The following is a 19,991-nucleotide window of genomic DNA, read 5'->3' as shown; positions in this document are numbered from 1 at the left end:
CTTTGGATATATTCAGCTGTACATCAGGTCCCCACTGAGCCTATCCCAGCACACCTCAAACACTTACACGTCTTTAAAAAAAGCTCACCTCCAGAATAAGGCAGCAGTCTATTACCAGAGTGACCCTTCCAGCTATCTTTAACAGAGGGCATGAAATGACTCACTATTCTGATGCAAGTCCAGATTCACTTTTTGGGTAACATATCTAGGTATTGCAGCCAATCATTTCCTCCAGTTGAATAAGGTGAAAGAAGAAAAATCAGGCAGTCATGCTCCACAATGAAGCTAAGTATTTAATTCCTTTTTAATGTTTACATTATTAACACCAGCATTACAAAACGATATTTTTTACTTGCAAACGATTTAAATGCGCAATTCCGTGTCTCAATTACCGGGATCATTATAACTTGAAAACCCGAAGCAGCGCTCCCTCCCTCCTCCCTCCTCCCCCTAATGGTGCCTAGTTTCTACAAAGAGCAATCAGGGCTCCATAAAGCCCAAATACCCACTCCAGATGACTTGGGAGGTGAGGCCCTGGTGGGGGTTTTCAATGAGCCAAGGGGGCTGCATTCACTGTGGAATGAGTGACAGCCAGCAGGTGGGTGTTAAAATGGTCATCAACTCCCCAAGGTGCTGGCACCACTGAGCTGCATTCCAGGCAGTGCCTATTAATGTGCTGGGAATGGTGCTGGGTGATTGACAAGCCGGTGAGTACAGACTGGCTGAAACCACCCACGGGCACAGGGAAAGGAAAAGGGGGCCTAGAAAATGATCAATGATAGCCACTGCGATGTGTTGGCTTACTTTGCGCTGGAACTGGCCAAGGCTACACCAGGTGTATAAACACACCAAGCACATGGTTTACGATGATAATGCTGCAAGGGGGCGTGAACAGGCGCCTGGGGGAGTGGCCAAGAACACAGATCTGAGCCACCCAGCCTGGGCTCAAGTCCTGGCTCTGCAACTTACCAGCTGGTGACCTTATCCTCTCTGTGCCTCAGTTTCCTCAGTTTTTGTAAAAAATGGCAGGATAACAGTGGTACATAAATCTGAGAGCCATTGTGAGGACTAAATGAGTACATAGGTGTAAGGCATTTAGAATTGTGCCTGGGCTGAGCACAGTGGCTCATGCCTATAATCCCAACACTTTGGGAGGCCAGGATTCGAGATCAGCCTGGGCAACATAGCAAGACCCCATCTCCACAAAAAATAAAACAATTAACTGGGCATCATGGTGCCCAACTGTAGTCCCAGCTACTCAGGAGGCTGAGGCTGAAGCAGGAAGATCACTTGAGCCCAGGAGTTCGGGGCTACAGTGAGCTCTGATTGTGCTCTTACACTCCAGCCTGGGTGACAGACTGAGACCTTGTCTCTAAAAAAGAACAAATAAAATAAAAAAATAAAATTTAAAAAAATTGTGCTGGCACATAGTAAATAGTATTAATTTATCACCATAGTTCTCATTTTAAGATGAAGAAACTGAAGCTTACGGTAATTAAATAACCCACCTGAGTTTGGCTACTCTGAAGATCTTTGCCTTTGCTGCCCTGTGCCTGGAAGCCTCTCTTGCCCATCTTCCCGTGGCTGCCCCCTCAGGTGACTCACAAGTTGCTCAGGGACGGCCTCCAGACCACTGACCCCTCCCCTGCCCCAATCATTGTGGACCCAGCACCCTGCCTTGATCTTTCCTTGGCACTTATTACATCTGAAATTATCTTGTTCATTCAGCAAATGAGCTATAAGAGCACTATTATTATTATATGTTTGCTTGGTTGCTGTCTGTCCCCATAGGGGCAGGGCCCTCACTTGTCTTGTCCACCACATGACAGGAACTCACGGCCAGCTTTATGGGTGTGTGGCCTGCACACTCGCCCAGGGCCCCGCACTCAGAAGGGGCTACATTTGCTTTAACGCTCTGCTGTTACTGTCTTGAAATTCTTAACAATTTTTTTTAGAGACAAGGTCTCACTCTGTCACCCAGGCTAGAGTGCAGTAGTGTAATCACAGCTCACTACAGCCTCTGACTCCTGGGTTCAAAGCAGTCAAGCCATCCTCCTACACAGCTAAGACTACAGGGGTGCACCACCACATCCGGCTAATATTTTAAATTTTTTGGAGAGATGGGGGTGTCTCGCCATATGGCCCAGGCTGGTCTCGAACTCCTGGGCTCAAGTGATCCTCCTGCCTCCAAGTAGCTGTGATTACAGGCGCAAGCCACCATGCCTGGCCTTAACAATTTTTTAACAAAGGGCTTTACATTTTCATTTTGCACTGGGCCCCAGAAAATTATACTGATAGAGTGATCAGGGCTATAGATCAGTGAGTGAATGAATGAATGAATGAATGAATGAATGAATGAGCAAGCCTACATTCCAACCAGGTCTGTCAGACTCCAAAACCCTACTACTTAACCACCATGCCAAACAAGCTTCCATATGGAGGAAAAGAGGTGGGCAGGGCAGTCAGAACCAGGGACAGCCTGAGCGAGAAGAAGCTAGGGTACAGGGCAAGGGAGCACTTTAAGAGGAAGCATCTGTTTGCGCTTCCTCTGGAGCCCAGCGTTCTTCTCAACCTCTCATTGTCCTTGCACCTCAAGCGGCATGAAAACCATTTGCTGCCACCTAATGTTACTTTTTGGTTGCCTAAGACAGAGGGACCTTGGCCCTGCCTTCCAGGACAGATGTGGACCAGCCAGGTGCTCTTTAAAGTTACAGCTACGAGAGCACCTCGGGGCAGCCAGCACAGCCCTAGGTGCCTGGACTTTGATAACAGATACAATTCTTGTCCTTTGCACCTCAGGGCTGTCATCAAAACTACATGGCTATGAGGTGAGGATGGAGCAGGGAGAGACTGTTGGGCTGGGAACCTGGTGAGGTTAATCAGGGGAGCTTTCCGGAGGAGGTGCCCTTGGGCGCCTCATTTTCCACTCCCCCTGAACTCTCCTTACCTCAGGCGGGCATCACACATTCTGGTCCCCAGAGGTTTTCCTTCAGTGGTTTACTCTTAACATCTTCGGAACAGTTAAAGTCATTCCAGTTAAAATCACCCACTGATCTTTCCTCAGATTAAACTCCTCCCTCTCTTTCCCACTGCCACCCCAGGCCTGCCTCTGGCTGTTCTTGGAGCCATACCTGATCTTCTCCCACTCTCCTCTGAACAGCAGACCTGTGTTTCTCCAAACTCTCTAGCACTGTCTAACACTTCAGTTAAAGCTCTTGTCATCTGTAACTTTATGTCCTGGTTATGTACACATTCCCAGACTTGGCTGTCAACTTCTTGAAGGCAGGACTCTCCTAGATTTACCTTTAAAATGTAGGTAGGGGCCGGGCGCGGTGGCTCACGCCTGTAATCCCAGCACTTTGGGAGGCCGAGGCGGGCGGATCACAAGGTCAGGAGATCGAGACCATGGTGAAACCCCGTCTCTACTAAAAAATAGAAAAAAATTAGCCGGGCGCAGTGGCGGGCGCCTGTAGTCCCAGCTACTCGGGAGGCTGAGGTAGGAGAATGGCGTGAACCCGGGAGGCGGAGCTTGCAGTGAGCCGAGATTGCGCCACTGCACTCCAGCCTGGGCGACAGAGCAAGACTCCGTCTCAAAAAAAAAAATAAAATAAAATAAAATAAAATAAAATAAAATAAAATAAAATAAAATGTAGGTAGGGCAAGAAGGAAAAGGTTTGGAGGAAGCAAAGTTTTGTACACATTGGATGGTCTTGGCTAAATACAGGACAGTAGAGATACACTGAGGCTTCCTTATGAAAAATGCAGATGGTGGGACAGCCTTTTGAGAACAAAAATCAGTTCACATGGTGATATAGCTAGAGACATATAAGAGAAGACTTGGTAAAACAAACACATTTTAACGGGAGAAAATATTTTGAAATCACATAGCTGTCAAGGAATTAATATCTGGAATATACAAAGAACTCCTAAAACTCAATAACAACAACAACAACAAAAACCTGATGAAAAACAGGTAAAGGACTTGAACAGGTTTTTCTCTGAAGATATACAAATGGCTAAGCACATAAAAAGATACTCAATATCACTAATCATTAGAGAAACACAAGTCAAAGCTACATTGAGATACAGCTCTCACCCATTACGATGGTTACTATCAAAAAACCAGAAAATAACAAACGTTGGTAAGGATGTGGAGAAATTGGAACCCTTGTGCACTGGTGGTGGGAGTGTAAAATGGTGCAGCTGCTGTGGAAGACAGTATGGCAGTTCCTCAAAAAACTTAAAATAGAATTACCATATGATCCAGCAATTCCACTTCTGGGTATATACCAAAAGAGTTGAAAGCAAAGTCTTGAGATGTCTGTACATCCATGTTCATAGCAGCATTATTCACAAGAGCTAAAACATGGAGGCAACCTAAGTGTCTATCAATGGATGCATAAACAAAATGTAGCACATACATGCAATGGAGTATTACTCAGCCTTAAAAAGGAAGGAAATTCTGACATATACTACAAAATGAATGAACCTTGAGGTGAAGATATTATGCTAAGCAAAATAAGCCAGTCGCAGAAATATTGCAGGATTCCACTTACATGAGGTACCTAGAGTAGTCAAAATCATACAGACAAAATAGAACGGTCGTTGCCAGGGGCTGGGGGGAGAGGGGGGAATGGGGATTTATTGTTCAATGAGTATAGAGTTTCAGTTTTACAAGAGTTAGGGAGATGGTGTGATGGCTGCACAATATTATTCAGTGCTATTTCATACCTATGAACTGTACACTTAAAAATGGCTGGCCGGGCACCGTGGCTCACTCCTGTAATCCCAGCACTTTGGGAGGCTGAGGCAGGCAGATCACCTGAGGTCAGGAGTTCCAGACCAGTCTGGCCAACATGGCAAAACGCCATCCCTACTAAAAATACAAAACATAGCTGGGCATGGTGGCGGGCGCCTATAATCCCAGCTACTCCGGAGGCTGAGACAGGAGAATCACTTGAACCGGGGAGGCAGAGGTTGCGCCATTCACTGCACTCCAGTCTGGGTGACAGAGCAAGACTCTACCTCAAAAAAAAAAGGTTAAGGCCAGGTGTGGTGGCTCACACCTGTAATCCCAGCACTTTGGGAGGCCAAGGTGGGAGGATCACTTGAGCCCAGGAGTTTGAGACCAGCATGGGCCACACAGCAAGACCTTGTCTAAAACAAAATGGTTAAGATAGTAAATTTTGTTATGCGTATTTTACCACAATACAAAATTAATAAATTAAAAAAAAAAAAAAAAAGTTTTTCTGAATCAACCCCGTTCGCATTCCTCATTCTAGAAAACCTGGGCCTCCCACAGAAAAATGTCTGACTTATGAGGGGTAGGAAGGGGGGAACAGAAGGGATACTAGCAGGGACTGGGCAGAGAGGAACAAGAACTAGGAAGCACTAAAGAAGGAACTGCGGCAGAGTACGAAGGGATAGTGACAGGTACAGGGACACACACGAACAACGTTCAAACACATCTTCATCCAGTAACCTGTATTTACACGCAAATGTATTGGTTTATGCAAAACAGCGGAGGCCTCGGAGGAGGGTTTTTTAGTCTCAAGCTTGTGCAGTCATTGAAAAAGAGAAGCAAAGCTGTCCCTGAGGTACTCCACGTCCGCCTTGCCCCTGGGAGCTGGGCCGGTTCCAGGAGGAGGACGACTAATTAGCTCGCTTTGCAGAGAAAGGCGAGCAGCGCCCCTACCCGGAGAGTAACTGGGCGCCTGCAAAGTCGCGCATGCCCACTTCGGCCTCCCGCCCCACTCCTAAGGCGGCGAGACTTAGTGCGCAAGTACCATCCATTGGCGGCGACTCCTCCCCCTAAGGCGGGAACACACGGGGCCCAAAATGGCGGCCAGCCGGTACCGGCGTTTTCTTAAGCTCTGTGAGGAATGGCCAGTGGACGAGACCAAACGGGGCCGGGACTTGGGCGCTTACCTGCGACAGCGGGTAGCACAGGCCTTTCGGGAGGGAGAGAATACCCAGGTGACCGGCGGGGAGGCGGCTGGGACGAGGGGAGGAAAGAACGAGGCAGGGGCGGGGCCAACTAGCGCGCTAGCAGCGGGATCTGCGCATGCGCGCGTCCTCCTTCCAGGCCGCACGTGAGCGCAGACCCGCGTTTCTCCCCAGGGAGCTACTGAGAGCTACGCCCTTTCTACTCAGCGCTCTCCCCCCGCTGCACCTTGGAATTGCCGAGGAAGCTTTTTTAAAACTCCAGATGGGCCGGGCGCGGTGGTTCACACCTATAATCCTGGCACTCTCAGAGGCGGGAGGATCGCTTGAGCCCAGGAGGTCAGCCTGGGCAACATAGTGGGACTCCGTCTCTGCAAATCAAAAAACAAACAAAAACTTAAGATACAGAATCTCTAGGGGTGGGATCTTGACCTCAGTGTTTTAAAAGCTCTCCAGGTGATTCAAGGTGCAGACAGTTGAGATCCACAACACCAGTGGCAGCTGGTGACAGCCTCAGCTTTTTGCTCCCGTGTCACGGTAACGTTACCTCATTATCTCGCAGTGTTGTGTATTGACTGAGCTAATCCCCAGTAAACTCTGCAGGTCCCGGCTAAGCGTTTGCCTTCTTCCTGGGCCCTGTAAGCCTGTGCAGCAGGTTTGGGTCCTCAGCTCACGTAGCTGTGTGTGAGTAGTAGGCCTACGTTCTTGCTCTCCTCCAGGTTGGCGCTGCAGCTCTGGGATTCATTCGTTCATATAACTCGTATTTATTGAGCACCTACCATATGCCTGGAGCGGTGCTAGGGAAACAGCAGTGTTAAACAGGTGAAGTCCTGCCCGCATGAAGTTTTACATTGTAGTTCAGGACACAATAAACAAGTAGGTCTACATAAGACAGATAAGTACTGTGATCTATAGAAAATAGGGTAGCATGATAAAAGAGTAATGTTATTAGTCGGGTCTTTCTGAGGAGATGACACATAGGTAAGACCTAAGGCAAGAGGATGAGCCAGCCATGTACACTTGGCGGGAAGGACATTCCAGACACTGCGCATGCCCAAAGGCAGGAGGCAGATTGACATGTTCCAGGACAGAAAGCAAGCCAGAATGGCTGCAGGGTAGTGAGTAAGGTGGAGTTTGCTAAGGTGGAGGTCAGGAGCCAGGCACAGTAGGATATTATCTGCTCTGATTAGCTGTTAGACCTCATTGTAAGGGCAGTGAGAAGTCACTGGGGATGTTTAGTGAGGGGACTGATGTGCCCCAATTTACTTTTTTTAAGACTATTCTGGTTCTGTGTGGTGAGTGGGCTATAGGGGGCAATAACAAAAAAGCAAGGAGTCTGGAGAGAAGCCGATTATGGTACTATAAGCGAGCGATGGTGGGGGGTTGGATGAGGATGGCAGCACAGATGATGGGAGTGGCTGGATTCAGGTTATGCGCAGGTTGAGTCAGCAGGACTTGCTGATATGTGGGATGTGGGATAAAGGAAAAGAGAGGAACCAAAGATAGCACCTAGATTTTTTTTGGCCTGAGCGTCTAGGTCTAAGATGGTGCCATTTACTGAGGCAGGAATAGGTGAAGTGTAGGAAGAATATCTTGAGTTCGGTGTTAAGCAGGTTAAACCTGAGATGCCAAGTACACTGATTTCCTAGTGGCAATGTCAAGTAGGCGTGCTATATTTGAGCTTGGGGCTCGGGCAAGAGACCAGAAATGAAATGAGATCCATACACACACAGTCTGAAGAAATGACTTGCGAAACTTGGCCAAGACCTGTCAAAGAAGGAACATGGTCTTTTTTTTTCTTTTCTTTTTTTTTTTAGCTTAGCCCAAAACAGAGCCAAACCAGCCCACCTAAAGGAGCAGGAGCACGCCCAGTGGCATCATTGTGACTGGACTGCTGATTGGCTGACAGCCTGGGGAGTGTCTGGCCCAGGTTATACGATACCCAGGGCCCTCCCATTGTTCATGGTGGTCTTCACTGGCCCAAAGTGGAAAGATCTTTAAGGCAAGAATCTTATCTAGTCCCAATTCTACAAACCCCGTGAGCTTCCTAAAGCTGTACTCCCTGCATGTTTTTAGTATGAGCTTCCTGAAAATAGAGATGATGCCATTTTTATCTTTCCCCCCTCCCCTACCAGTGTCTAGCATAGTTCTTGGCCCATAAAAAACACTCAGTAAATGTCTGAATGGATAAGTAAATAATTGGTTGTGGCTCATGAGACAATTGTCTGAATATAGTTTCAGATGTAGCAGAACTAGACAAAGAGAAGTTGTGAAGAGTGAGAAAGGAATATTTGTGTGTTCTGAGTGGGGAGAATTGATTTGAGAGCTTACCATGTTTGGGGAATTTCGGGATCTATGGAAGAAGGCCATAAGCTGGCCCTCACCACCAAGGAGCTTACAGTTGGACAGTCAGAGGCTCCATCTTTGGGGAGGTGAGAGAGCATTACATTCATTTGCTTGATTGTTAGTGTAAGAGGAGCCAGCAAAGGAGGAAAGAGTTTTCTCTTTTGGAGTTGTTATCACCTAGGGAAATTGTTCCTGAGCAGTCAAAGGCCCACACAGGTTTGAGTCCCAGCTGCAGATGCAAGTCATGGCTCTGTTGATGATTCTGTAGCAGCTGATGAATGCATTCCTGGTAGAGTGAACCAGTGCATCACGATGGCAGCAGGAGCATTACTCAGGACCACTGTTGTGGTGCCTCATCCTGATGTCACCTGAGAATGCACCTGGGCTTAGTAAATCTTTGTGGTCATTTTTGAAGGGCGCAATTCCTTGCTGGAATTGAAAACACTACTGTGAGTCACTCCTACTGACACCCCCAGATCATGTATAAAGACCTTGAGAAAGCAAGGTGATTCTGGTAGGCTGTTCATTAAACTGGCAGCAGGAGGTGGGGATTAGATCCAGTTGACTGACTAGTATGGAGCTCCTCCTTGGTTATGCCGGTTGCCAGAAGACAGGACTGGAGGGGAAAGTAGCTCTGTTCAGGCCATCTTTCCATTCCTGTAGAGGAGAGAGGCAGTCAGTCCTCCTCTCAGCCTCTTGGCTTCCTTCGTCCTAATGATCACCCCGAAAGGTGCACAGTACACCTTTGCCAGCATGATCTCATTTAATCCTTAGTGCCGCTGAGTGGTAGCTGTTACTGTTCCCATTTTACAGATGAGGAAACGAATCAGAAAAACAAGACAACTCTCTGGGGGTTCTCTAGCCGTAAGAGACAAGCCAAGTGAGAAACATACCCAGCCCTCCTGGCCCTCGTGTGCATCGTCTCCTGGGTGCCTGGCCTTTCCTCAGCTGCTGTTCCAAGTTATTGTTAGAACAACCTCTTATTCCATGAACATCACACCACTTCCTTCCCCTGGTTGCCTGTTCAAACCTTTTTGGGCCATAGATAGTTTGGGCAGCAAATGGAACTCCCTGTGTTTACCCATCTATTCTTTGCCCCAGCCACTACCAGTCCAGATGGGAAGAAAGATGGTCCTGGGTGGGACACCAAGCAGAGAAAAGCTGGGTAACTAAAGGGCAAATTAATAATTCATACTCAAAATCAGAGTACAAAAACCACTGCCTCCATTTATTCCACCTCAAATTGCCCTCTGGGGAGTCTCATGGTCCACCCTAAACCCACCACACGGGGAGGTAGTGGTGGGAGCAGGAACACACGTAACTCCTGTTACACCCCATATCCTATTGTGTAGTTTTAAAAAGTCAGTGTTTATGGGCTTTGCCCCTTTTGAATACAGTTTGTCTAAGAACACGTGTTTCCTACAGCGCTGAGAGCTTAATAAAAGAATTGCAACATGGGGGAAGGTGGCACAACAACTGTAATTGTTGACTTAACAACAGGGAAGGGAGCAGATCTTTCTAATGAGTTCATTAGGTGCTTCCTAAAAGATCCCAGACTGCACACCAGCACCCACTTATGTAGCATGAGTTGCAACTCCGAGGGGTGGCCTGGAAGAGCTGCTGCCCAGGAAGGGGCTCGCCCACCAGGGAGTTCTAATTGTATTGTATCCAAGTTTAAGTATAATAATATTGGCCCAGTTTGAAAGAAGTTAAACTTTTTCTTGAGTTTCTAATAATGTAAATGATATTTCCACCTTCTCAGAGGATAATTCAAAGGTTTTTTTATGATTCCGTTTTGTCAGTCATCCAGTTGAGGCCTGGTCCTTGGCATTCCTCAGCGTGGCAGGGAGCTAGCTCCCAAGCCACCTGGCATATGCTGGCCACCATGAAGCCATCTCAACGTTGCTCGCCCCCACTTGTGAGCCCCCTGAAGTCATATTTTTGAAGAGTGTCCTAAGAGCAGTTTATCCTATTTTTAGTTATATATTGAGCCCATCTAAAACCTGGAGTTGTAAGGAGAATCATCTCTAAGAGGGAATGCAAACATCTCCATCTTTTTTTCTCTTCCAATTCTGAATGGCGCCAGTGTGAGCTAGGGTAGTATTCACACCAAGGGGTGGCGTTTATCTCTGCATATGTAAAGCTGCAGTCCTCCTCCTGAAGGGATAAATTCTTAGCCACTTTTGGTGGGTCACTACTTTATTCAAAGATCTCTGGGGTCTGCCTGTTGCCTCCTGGACAGGTGGCAGGCAATTTTGTGAGACCTGCAGTGCCTCTGATCCTTGGTCCCAGCCTGTGTTTCCAGCCTTGCCTCTCACCACCCCAACACGAGCCCCAGGCTCAGCAAGGGTGTCTTCTCATGGTCTCCCAAATTGTCCATGGTACAAGCGATTCTGATCCTTTGAGACTTAAGTGCACTGTGGATCACCATACCCCTACAACCTCCAAAAACCCAAACACAGAGTTTGTCAAGAATTTGGTGGCTTCCCAGGCTCTTGGAGCCCTCCCTGGGTTCCCCTTAAAAGCTCTGCCTGCCTAAAACACCCTTGTCCTGTGTCTCTTCATGCTTCATCCTCCCAGTCATTTCTGGTCCCTGTGTCACTCATGCCCAGGTCGGCACTCCTCACTCTGTGCACTGTCGCTGCAGTGAAACTTAGCCCTTCCTTGCCATACCTCCCCGTCAGCACAGCCTGGTGCCCAGCTCCCACCTCAGCTCTCCTGCGGCGGCCCGTGCTTCACAGCTCTGGCTCTCACTTGCATGCTGCCCCGGGCAGGGTTGGTTTCTAATTCATGTGTATCTTGTCTCTGCAGTGTGCCTGCCAGCTTCTCCACAGCCGGCCTGGGTCGCCTTCTTTATGGTCCCTCACAGTCCCCTAGTGGGGCACTCTCTCTATAGTAGGTGCTCAAGAAATACATTTTCAACTCAATTGAAGGGAATAGGCTCCCATAACAGAATGAACTCATTTCAGAAGTTCATTACCAAGTCTTGAAAGCCTTTTTTATAGATCCTCCTGGACTGAATCCAGCTCTACCTTAATTAGCAAAGCAATTTGCAACACCCTTTCCCAAAAGTGCTTATGCGTCCCTTTGTGTGACTAGAATAGGGGCCGCTGTACCAATTGCTGTCACCACCCAAAATTCAATTTGGAAAATCGAAATCAGTGCCTGCGGCACCGATGTAGATTTGTATGTATAAAAGTTTAATATGGTAAAGAGAAATTTACTGACGACTGAGCAGGGGAAATGCAAAAGGAGCAAAAATAGGGCTATAAAGGACACTCGTCAGATGAACATCTATTTTATTCACATTTGGGGAGCAGTGCTGAATTTTTCATAATGTCCCCACTGCTGCCTTTTTCAAACCCAGCACTGCTATTAGTCCTAAAACGTCCATGATCTCATTAGGTATGAATGCAAAATCAGGTAATTTAAAGCTTGTATTAAGAATATTTCTAAAAATGCACAGTCCATTTCATCAGGAAAACTGCATTTCAGAACTCAGGAATGTTAGTGCTGGAGTCTGTGAATAAAGTGTAAGCTATAGGAACGTGGTGAGGCTTCTGGAATTTGACAGATGTCTCCACTGACATCCTTTTAAGGATGACTTTTTTAATTGCTGAGCTTGAGTTATCTGTGGCTAGGAACCCAGCATTGATCAAGGCTTCATCACTCCTCAGGCAGTAAGAACTTGCTAGAAATGGGTATATCTCAAACTCCTGTCACCTCACTGAGCTGCTTTTACAGCCTCAGACACCTTCTGACCTCAAACAGGAAACTGGGTGGCAAGTCTGTTTTAGGACTCAGGTGTTTGGTTTTCTTTCTCGGATTACAATTGAGTCCAGGACTTCTGGGAACTCTCTAGGAGACTATCTCTTTCACACAGAGGAAGCTTAAGAAGTGAGAGTACCTGAGGGTCACTTTGCTTTTTGCACTTAAACTTTGTGCACTTTTCTCTTACAGGAGCAGCACTCTGCAAGGGTCACCCATCCCTTGTGCCCCTCCTGTCTGTCCTGCTGCCTATCAGAGATGGGACTAGGTGGCAAGGAAGACAGCACTTTATAGCACACCTGCTTGAGGGTATGATACAAGGTTGCTGAGCAGCCTACTGGTGACTTCTCACTGCTAGAGAGTTGGAGCAGGAACTTGAGTTAACAAGGTGTTTGAGGGTGAGGATCTGGTTGGAATGCAGGTTTATCAGGAAGCAGTGTTAGGAGCCCAGGAGAGAGGCAGAGGCTATGGGAGGAAGGCAAATCAGCGTGTGGACTCCTTTCCTAAGAGCTTAGTTGGGAAGGTGGTGGGGATGGTGGCAGGATGGGAGGGTCCAGATAAGCGGCCATCAGGTGAAGACCGGGTACAGCAGACAACTGCTCTCTTGACAGACCATGGAGTGCTCAGTGACCGCTGAGAGCCACCAGCGTCAGTCAGGAGTGAAGCCTCAGCAGTTTCTCATCCGTCCTCACTTCCGTTTCCAGCGCCATCATCTGCAGTGCACACCAGCCATGCTGATCCACTGATAACATGCTGACCCATTCCCTGGGCACGGGCTCCACCTGGTCCTGTGTCTGGAGTGCCCCCACTGCCTTGCTGGTACATGCACCCATCCTCAGCCGCTCGTTCTCTAGCACTTCCTGCCTGGCCCCGCAGGCCCATAGCACCTCGTACATGCCCCTTGGTTCCATTCTCACCAGGGTGGTCCTAAACCGTTCTGTCCTTTCCCCTCTTACTTTGTGAGACAGGGGCCTGTGTTTACTACAACTCTTTACTACTAATAACTGTAAGAAAAACTAATCACTCACATTTATCAGTGTTCCAGGCCTGGAATTCAGAGCAGCCCAAGCATTACCTCATTTATCCTCACACCACCCTGGGAAGTAGGGGCTATTATTATATTTTCTTTTAAAAGAAAGGTTAAGTTGGCCAGTATGCTTCCAAAATGTTCAATGCATGAAAGACAAAGGCCGAGGAACTGTCCCGGATTAAAAGAGACTAAAAGATACATGACTGTTACATGCAGCAGGACATCCTGTTTTTCCTTAGATTATTATTGACACAATTGACAGAATTGGAATATGGACTGTGCATTAGATAATAATGTTGTATCGATGTTAAGTGGCCTGAATTTGATCACTGAACTGTGGTTATATAAGAGAATGTTCTTCTTAGGAAATGCACAATGAAATATGGGGTGAAGGGGCATTATGCTCCTACTTTCAAGTGGATCAGAAGAAAGATAAACTGGCAACTTTTTTTTTTTTAAGTGTGTTTCGTGGGGGAAGAGTGAATGGTTTGCCTGACATCACATAGCTGATAAGGGATGGTGCCAGGATTCAACCCAGGTAGTTTGACTCCATTGCTCCCTACAGCCTTGGAGGTACTCATTCACCCAAGCATCCCCTGCTCATAGATGGGCCAAGCATGCTCTAGGGTCTCAGTGAATATCTGTTAAATTTATAAGTGAGCACACTTTGGGAGGCCGAGGCGGGCAAATCACAAGGTCAGGAGTTCGAAAGCCTGTCTCTTCTAAAAATACACAAAATTAACTGGGTGTAGTGGTGGGTGCCTGTAATCCTAGCTACTTGGGAGGCTGAGGCAGAAGAATCACTTGAACCCGGGAGGCGGAGGTTGCAGTGAGCTGAGATCGCACTACTGCACTCCAGCGTTAGCTTTTGGCTATGCATGCCCTGCTGAAGAAATATTCCAGATGTGTTCGTCCAGATGTGTGCAGAAGTCCATTCTAGCGGGACTTTCCCTGGAAGAGCTGTCCGGCAGCAGGGAGGCACCAGCCTCATCCTTTTCCATTCATTCTGTCCCCTCAGATAATGACTTTGATGATTATTCAGCAAACACTGGCCACCTCTTCAGGCCATACTCCTTCCTCTTCTGATGTATCCAGCTGTTCTCATGATGAGTAGCCTGAACCCAGGAATGGGTCAGGTAGAACTAAATGATGGATTGTCTTTTTCGTTTGCTGTAAAGTAGGGACCTCATTTGACATGCACAGAGAGGCAGCAGTGGAGCTGCCTATTAAACTCCTTTACGACTGATTTATTTATGCTCTGCCTTCTCCAAGGAAGGATTTAAGTTAGGAAAAAATCCATCATTTGAATTTTGGGGGAAAAAAATATAAAAGAGAAAGTTTTGTTCTGGGGAGCTTTTCAAAATTCTTGGCAGAAAAATTTCAAGAATTATACATAAGTAATAGCAAGGACAGAGTAAAGGGAAAGTTCGAACTAGAGGGAAGAGACCACGCCTCCTCTGTATGCCGCCTGTCTTCCTGACCACGCCTCCTCTGTATGCTGTCTGTCTTCCTGACCACGCCTCCTCTATGCTGTCTGTCTTCCTGACCACACCTCCTCTGTATGCTGCGTCTTCCAGAGAATGCCCATCAGGGGCATCGCTGTCTCTGGCACCAGAGAATTTATTTATATCCCCCTTTCTATGGCAATGCCTCAGGGTTCTGGGCCATCTCCTTTCTAGCAGGACCTAACTGTGGTCCCATCTTGGTTCTCCTCAGTTTACCCATTTTATCTTAAATGTTGCCGCCTTCATGTTTCTTCCCTTCTTGTAGAGTTTCAGCAGCTCCCCACTTATCACAGATGAAAACTCAGGTGATTTTTTTTTTTTTTTTTTTTTTTTTTTTGCCTTTGCTAAAAGATTCTGTTGGTCTGAGGCTGGGCATGGTGGCTCACGCCTATAACCCCAGCACTGGGAGGCTGAGGCAGGCAGATCACTTAAGGTCAGGAGTTCGAAACCAGCCTGGCCAACATGGTGAAACCCTGTCTCTACTAAAAAATACAGAAATTAGCTGAGTGTGGTGGCACATGCCTTTAATCCCAGCTACTCGGGAGGCTGAGGCTGGAGAATTACTTGAACCCAGGAGGCGGAGGTTGCAATGAGCCAAGATTGTGCCACTGCACTCTAGCCTGGGCAATAGAGTAAGACTCTGTCTCAAAAAAAGAAAAAAGAAGAAAAAGAATCTACTGGTCTGGCCTGAAGCATCCCAGAGGATTCCTGCCTCCTCCTCCTTGCTGACAGCATCTCCTCCCCCAGGAAGGCCTGCCCTTCTCCCTTCTGCTCGCTGACCCCTGTGCTTCTTTCAGAACCTAGCGTCGTCTCACTTCCATCATGCACTGACCACTTGAGCATGTGGGGACTCCCCCACTGAGTCCCTGTAGCCCACTCTGCCCAGCACCCCCTTTGTTAGGCACGCCTTTGCAACCTTACATTTCTATTGTGGCATCTCCCACTGCAGCTGGTGTCGTGGCTCACAAGTCACAGATGCTCCACAAATGCTTGTTTGCTGATTAATCTGATTTTTCTGCAGGTTGGGGAGTTGATGAGGCAGAGCTATGCCTCCAAAAAGTAGTTTCTAATAGCAGAGCTATAGTCCAGGTTTGCTTCCCGCAGAGTGGAGAAGCCAGTGCTAGCTGCAGGCCTGCTTCATGTGAATGCCTTCTTAAGTATGGTCTTTCCTCGAGGTACAGACACTGTGGGAGGCAGAACTCCTTTGCTCACCTCCTTGGGGGTTCTTTGCTTTTCAGGTTGCAGAGCCTGAGGCCTGTGATCAGATGTACGAGAGCTTAGCGCGACTCCATTCAAACTACTACAAACACAAGGTGAGTGGGCCACAGTCTTTTATATCCCCAGCTTTCTGACAGGACAACTAATAAGAATGAGTGAAAATCTGATTATGTAATGTTTTGTAAAGAATTGGCTTTGCTGCTTTCAAATGAAACCAGTAATTTCAACCAAGCCAACAGAGGTGCCTGGTAGAGGCTTTTACACCACCTAAATAAAAGCTGTTTAAAATTGTGAATACAGGGAAAAGGGAAGAAACAAAACCAATTATGAATAGAAGCCATGTATTTGATATGCCAGTGTGTGCTCCTGGGAGTGTCTGACAGCCATTGGATTTATACCAATTTTCTCATTCACTCTGATGGAACTGACACCTCCCCACACTCTGGTGATAAAGGTGGGATGATTGGGAAAGTGCTGTCCTTTCCGGAGCTGGGCCCCAACGTGATTACTGTCAAATTCCATTTAGAGTGGTTTTTCCCATACTTGAAAAATGTGTTCAGTAACTCCACAAACGTGGCCATATGCCTATGTGGAAGATGGATTTTTTCTAAATCCTCCCTACTAACATGTGATCCATGAGCAGCAGCATGGGCATCACCTGGGAGCTGGTTAGAAAAGCAAATCGGGGGCCCCACCCATACCTGCGTTTTCCAGGGAGGACTCATGGGTACATTAAAGTTGGAGCTGCCTGCTGGAGACTGTACTGGTTCTTGTGAGGCCAAGTCTTAACCTCAAGGTGGCGCTGCTCTTCTTGCTAGGCCTGGCCTCTGGTTGCCGAGGGCCCAGATGAAATGCAGTCAGAGAGCAGGGCTTGTGTACTGATCTCTCTCCTCCCTTCACTTCCTTTCTGCCCCGGTGACCAGTACCCTCGCCCCAGAGACACCAGCTTCAGTGGCCTGTCGTTGGAAGAGTACAAGCTGATCCTGTCCACAGGTAATGAAAGCACAGCTGCCTTTTCTCATTGGTTTGCAAATGACTCTGAGTTTGAGTGGCCAAGGGGAATTGTCTAAGAAGGCAGCTTTGCTTGATGGAAAGTCTTGTAGAACGGCCCAGAGGAAATTCTGAAGCTACAGGGCTCATGCATTTTGACCATATACTGTGGAGAAGGTCAAAGGCGTTATTTAAAAAAGAAAATCTATCTTTAGTGCTTTTAAATTCAAGGTTGGGCAGCAGGGAACAGGGGAATACATATTTGCCAAATGGAAGTAGTTGAAATCAGGATGGAAGGAAAATTATTTTATTTTTATGGTCCTAAGGGGGCTTTATAAACAATGAAGGTTTTAATTAAAACAAAAAACCATTCAATAAACGTGTTTGGGGATATCCGCCTAAGAGTTATCTGACCCAGGGGACGTGGTCTGTGGGTTAGATATGAGTTGAACTAGGTATGTTTTAGAGTCATTGATAGACTCTGATTAACAAGAAAGGAAACATCCTGCCAAGCCTGTCCTTTCCTTAATTCCCTATCTCCATTGTCCCTAAGGAGGGGGGCCAGAGAGCCAGGGCTGAAGTAGGCAGGTACTGGAAAATAACTATTTTTGTTGCCAAGTATATTATATACAAAAATAGGCTAACCTTTTCTGGAAGGGCATGGCCCTGACACATTTCCTTCTGGTATTCTAGAAATATGTCTTTCCTCTTCTTCTGGCAGCCTTCAGCAACTTAGTTTTGAGGATTTGGGCTTCTAGAAAATCATCTTCTGAGATTAAAACCTGGTGGTGTCACCTGCTATTACATGTCAACTCTAACCCTGTTTTTATTCCAGTACTCTCTGGGAAAATGGGTGAAGATATTTTGGCCAGGCAAAATCACTTTATTGGCAATTTTTTTTTAATGTGTAAATTTACTCCTCTATCCCTGGGTCCATCTAATTAGCAGCATTGATGCACATTATTGTGAGGGCCCTGGACAGTTTGAGCAAAGTTTGAACTTGAAATGCGGGTGGAAATAAGTTCCAGAGGCCCTGCTTCTGCCCTCTATGTTGTTCACCTCAGGGCAGCCTCTGCAAGTGGAAAACAGGCAGCAACGAAGGCTAGGAGATAGTCCCGCCATTGGTCCACGCTGCAGCTTGTTCTGGCTGCAAGTTTAGTCCCAGGAAATTTGCTGAGAATTTGTTTTCACAGCAAGCCTCGTATTTTTGTTGCAAATTGTGTGGCGTAAGCTTACCAAATGTTTCCTCTGACAGGACAAGAAAAGACCTGCAGCACCTTGTAGCGAGAGGCTTTGAGGGCCTGGCGAGTCTGAAATGTGCTGTGTTCTGGGTCACGTGTGTGTCCACCCTGGGACTGGTGTCATGGAAAGCACCTAAGGGAGGCCTCAGGGCTTGGAGATAGACAGTGTGCCTCAGTGTCCACCTGGACACTGGAAACGTGGACTTCCGGAAAAGCGCCAGAGCAGGGGCTTTTTTCTGTCACCTTTCTTGGTCAGAAAAGATACTCTTTTCTCCGGTAGTTTTGTTAGCGTGAAAATTCAGGCCGGGCAAGCAAAACAATATTATAAGAATATCTAAAATTTAACATATACGTAAAATTAGATTTCATGGAACATTAGCCCTAGAGACTTCAGAAAAATGGTTTCGTCCTGGGGGTGATTTTGCCTCCCAGGGGACATGTGGCAATCTCTGGAGACATTTTTAGTTGTCACAACTGGTGGTGGGGGCAGCGGTGCTACTGGCATTAGTGGGTAGAGGCCGGGATACTTCAAAACAGCCTTCGGTGATGCACAGGCCAACCCACAACGAAAAATTATCTGGCCCAAAGTGTTGGTAGTGCCAAGGCCAAGAAACCCTGCTTTGGTTCCTGGGTGTGGGGACGTGTATTTTCTTAAACAAAAGCCCCTCCCACCCGCATTGTGGTGGAGATGGCTGCCTTTTCATTGAGTGCAGGCTGTGTGCCAAGCAACTTACTTCCATGATTTTCTTTAATCCTTACAACTTTGGAGGTACATGTTTTTTTTCTTTCTTTCTTTCTTTTTCACCTCTCCCCAAGTTGTCTGCAGATGTGTGTTTTTATCTTCATTTTACAGATGAGGAACCCGAAGTATAGAGGGTTGAGTCATGTGCTTGAGGGGACCCACAGTGGGAGACGATGGGCTGGGATTCAGGCCTAAGTCCATCCCTCTCTCAGTGCCTGCTTAATTCCACAGCATGTGCTGGACCTGCACGCCAGGATTCAAATCCCTGCTCCACTTCCCAGCTGTGCAAACTGAGCAAGTTACTTCACCGCCTCCTGCCTCAGTTTCCACACCTGAAAATGAGACAGGCCTGTGTGGAGCAGGCCAAATTTTGCGATGGACCATCTGGGCCTGTGGGTTGCACAGCAGACAGCGCAGGGCCATTTATTTGCCCTCGTATGGAGCAGGGCAACGAGCAGCACACCCTGCTTTGATGCCAAGGGTGAGGAGAGGGCAAGAAACCACTGAGAACGTGCTGGGCACACAGCCTGGCACACAGTGCTCAGTCACCGCGAGTGGTCACTTCTGTTACCCTGTTTGATCTGCTCCTCAGAAGCTGGGTCTACACTTCCCTTTTTCAGGAACACACTGTGTGAAAAGCAAGGCATGCTTGTGTCGGGAAAGCCCCATGGGTCCAATCTGCGTCATCAAGTTTTAGACTTGTCTCTCTCTTTTTGTCTTTCCCTTTTGCAGACACCTTGGAAGAGTTTAAGGAAATGGATAAAAGCATGTGGAAGAAACTGCAGGAGAAGTTTTCCTCCAAGGGTCCTGAGGAGGATCATAAGGCCTGAGCTCAGGCCTTACCTCGCCCACATATCTAGGTGTGGAGTCTTGTACATTGCCATCGTCAATAAAACTGCCCCAGTTTCCCTGTGACCTTACGGTTTGGGAATCTCCTCTAGCCTTCCCAGAAAGGAAGGCTCTAAAGAAAGTTTCAGCCTCAGAAGGGATGGCGATTGGGCTGTCTGCTGTGACTGCTGCTCAGGGGAGGGAAATCTCCTGGGGAGAGGAAATGCAGGTTTCCCTCTGGGCCTGACAAGGGAAGGTAATGGGGCCTCCGCACAAGGTGCTTCCTGCAGGACCACAGGAGCCCCCGCCCCTCCGGCAGGGGTCTGGTGCCTCCTGGCAAGATACTTGGGCTCCCTTTTGTTGTAGGAGCTCCTGGGAGG

The 19,991-nt window shown here is 47.5% G+C and overlaps 1 protein-coding gene across 1 annotated transcript; it reads left to right on the top strand.

Annotated features, from left to right (window-relative positions):
* The first annotated feature begins 5,794 nt into the window (after window positions 1–5,794).
* UQCC2 (ubiquinol-cytochrome c reductase complex assembly factor 2) lies at window positions 5,795–19,698 on the top strand. Its single transcript, XM_007972914.3, has 4 exons — window positions 5,795–5,976; window positions 15,831–15,905; window positions 16,734–16,803; window positions 19,516–19,698. Exons 1-4 carry the CDS (start codon window positions 5,839–5,841, stop codon window positions 19,611–19,613), a joined length of 381 nt encoding a protein of 126 aa, XP_007971105.1. The 5' UTR covers window positions 5,795–5,838; the 3' UTR covers window positions 19,614–19,698.
* The last annotated feature ends 293 nt before the right edge of the window (window positions 19,699–19,991 follow it).

The sequence above is a fragment of the Chlorocebus sabaeus genome, chromosome 17 (assembly GCF_047675955.1).
Source record: "Chlorocebus sabaeus isolate Y175 chromosome 17, mChlSab1.0.hap1, whole genome shotgun sequence".
In the NCBI taxonomy this organism is placed as follows: Eukaryota; Metazoa; Chordata; class Mammalia; order Primates; family Cercopithecidae; genus Chlorocebus; species Chlorocebus sabaeus.
Note: the sequence above shows the minus strand (reverse complement) of the source record. Positions and strands in the feature narration are given on the sequence as shown.

Coding starts and splice junctions, on each gene's coding strand:
- UQCC2 (XM_007972914.3), top strand. CDS start 5,839: ATGGCGGCCAGCCGGTACCGGCGTTTTCTTAAGCTCTGTGAGGAATGG. Junction 5,977..15,830: donor GGGAGGGAGAGAATACCCAG/GTGACCGGCGGG, acceptor TTTGCTTTTCAG/GTTGCAGAGCCTGAGGCCTG. Junction 15,906..16,733: donor CAAACTACTACAAACACAAG/GTGAGTGGGCCA, acceptor CCCGGTGACCAG/TACCCTCGCCCCAGAGACAC.